The sequence below is a fragment of the Cebus imitator genome, unplaced genomic scaffold, assembly GCF_001604975.1.
Source record: "Cebus imitator isolate Cc_AM_T3 unplaced genomic scaffold, Cebus_imitator-1.0 Scaffold4, whole genome shotgun sequence".
Classification (NCBI taxonomy): domain Eukaryota; kingdom Metazoa; phylum Chordata; class Mammalia; order Primates; family Cebidae; genus Cebus; species Cebus imitator.
This window is the reverse complement of record NW_016107319.1, coordinates 10,342,869-10,345,073: the sequence shown is the minus strand read 5'-3', so window position 1 is coordinate 10,345,073 and position 2,205 is coordinate 10,342,869. Positions and strand designations below refer to the sequence as shown.

Sequence of the window (2,205 nt, the reverse complement as noted above, 5' to 3'; positions counted from 1 at the left end):
AAAAAAAAAAAAAAAAAAAAAAAAAAAAAAAAAAAAAAAGTTTTTTCCATACTGGCCAGTAACAATCTTACCTACCTAATTGTTGTCATGCCTTAATCCTCTTATTTTGTTTAGCTAGGATTAAGGTATGACTATCTTAAGATGAGTAGGTATACAGAAATAATTAACAGGTGCACCTGGTAACTGAACCATGAGTCTATCAAAGAAAATGACAATGCAAGTGTCCTTAATGCTTCAGAAGACATTATTCTTTTGTAACCAATTTGCTTTTCAAAACTGAGAAAAACTCTTCAATTTTATGTCAGAACTTACCATTTATCCTGGCCAAGGAGTAATATCAATCATTTAAAAACAAAATATGTAATAAAGCGTAAGTTATCCCGACATTGCATTAGATGCTTAAAAATACAATGATGTGCAAGGTAACTTTGCCTCTGGCATTCCTAGAGCTCATGGTTTAGCAGCAAAGGTAGGACTGCAAATATGAAAATAAACGCTAAAGCACAAGTATGTATAACATACTTCTAGAGCTTTTAAGCATGAAGATGGATATAGAGTGATAAAATGTAAACACTTTGAGGCACTGCAGATATTAAAAACAAATGCTATTCTAGAGTTCATTTACTCTCCGTTTCTGAATGACTAAGATTTTTGCCTTCTATTAAACAAATACTGTATTTTACAGAGGAAATCAACTGTAGGTGCACAACTGTGTACCACAAAGACAAAAAAACATTGCCAGTTAAGTAGACACAATGTTTTCCTCATCACAGGTGCTTGTTTAGACTTTTAAAATATGCCTTTCAATCATGTATTGAAAAATGTAACAGAGAAACTGGTTAAGGCATACTTTAAAAATTTTTTGTTTCAATGGTGAATTAGTGTAATCTTTTTATTTTCTGGTTTTTAAAAATTCTCTAATTAGTGTAATCTTTCCCAAGACATTTTAGATGGCAATCAATATAGGTAGTGCAACTGTGATACAACTTAAAGAGACAATAGGAATAGCTCTGAGTTCATGTAGCAATGATAGCTACATCACAATTGCTGCCTATTGCAGATTGAAGTATGTCATCAGGTCTCAAAATGTAAAAAACATAGAAATTTTAAAATATGGTGTTGGGTTTTTTTTTTTGAGAGAGTCTCACTCTGTTGCCCAGGCTGGAGTGCAGTGGGATGATCTCAGCTCACTATAACCTCCATCTTCTGGGTTCAAGCGATTTTCCTGCCTCAGCCTCCCGAGTAGCTGGGTTAACAGGTGCCTCCCTCCAGACCTGCCTAGTTTTTACATTTTTAGTAGAGATGGGGTTGCACCACATTGGTCAGGCTGGTCTCAAACTCTTGACCTCAAGTGATCTGCCTGCCTTGGCCTCCTGAAGTGCTGGGATCATGAGTGTGAGCCACTGTGCCTGGCCATGTGGTACTGATTTTTAAATACACTTTCAATCGTTTATACTGAGATCAAAGTGATCCATGATTTAAGACAGTTTTTCCACATACCTTAATTGAATTAAGTTTGTTTATTCGTGGTCTATAGTTGTTTGGATCTCTTCTGAATGTAATTTCAAGCTGAGACAAAAATTTATTCATGCCAGCCAAAAGGGTTTGAGGACTAGGGGCAAAAAAAAAAAAAGATCAATCGATTTTGATTAAATTTTTCTTCAGAAGTATAACTACCTTTTGGGATGAAAGGTGTTAAGAATTACTATTCCCTCAAATTCCCCAATCATAAATCATCTGGATAACAGTATAATCACAGCACATTACAAATCCTATGTACAGAAATGGCTTTGCTTGGACTATATAGTTTTCTTGGCAATAATATTTTGGTGCAAAACAAAATTTAACCTGGATTTCTAATCTGGTAAAAGAAACATTTAAGACAAAAGTACTACTTTAGAAAAATAAGATCATTAATAAGTAGATCACAAAATCTCAAATTGGACATTTTTAGGGGAGATGAGAATTTTTAAAAGTTACATTCATATGAAAAATTTGTCACTGGAGGAAATATGTCCTCCTAATAGTGGTTTTCAGTAATAACCCCTTTCTAAATTTCTATGCTTCATTGTTTTTACCCAAGCTAGTTCTGGCCGGGCGCGGTGGCTCACGCCTGTAATCCCAGCACTTTGGGAGGCTGAGGCGGGTGGATCATGAGGTCAAGAGATCGAGACCATCCTGGTCAACATGGTGAAACCCCGTCTC

At 35.4% G+C, this 2,205-nt stretch overlaps 1 protein-coding gene across 1 annotated transcript in view; it reads right to left on the bottom strand.

The window, feature by feature from the left end:
* Positions 1 to 2,205, bottom strand: part of ABCE1 (ATP binding cassette subfamily E member 1) — a 34,872-nt gene that overhangs the window by 2,340 nt on the left and 30,327 nt on the right. Inside the window, exon 15 of the mRNA XM_037740740.1 lies at positions 1,501 to 1,612. Coding sequence (XP_037596668.1) covers positions 1,501 to 1,612 — 112 coding nt within the window. The remainder of the gene's footprint in view (positions 1 to 1,500; positions 1,613 to 2,205) is intronic.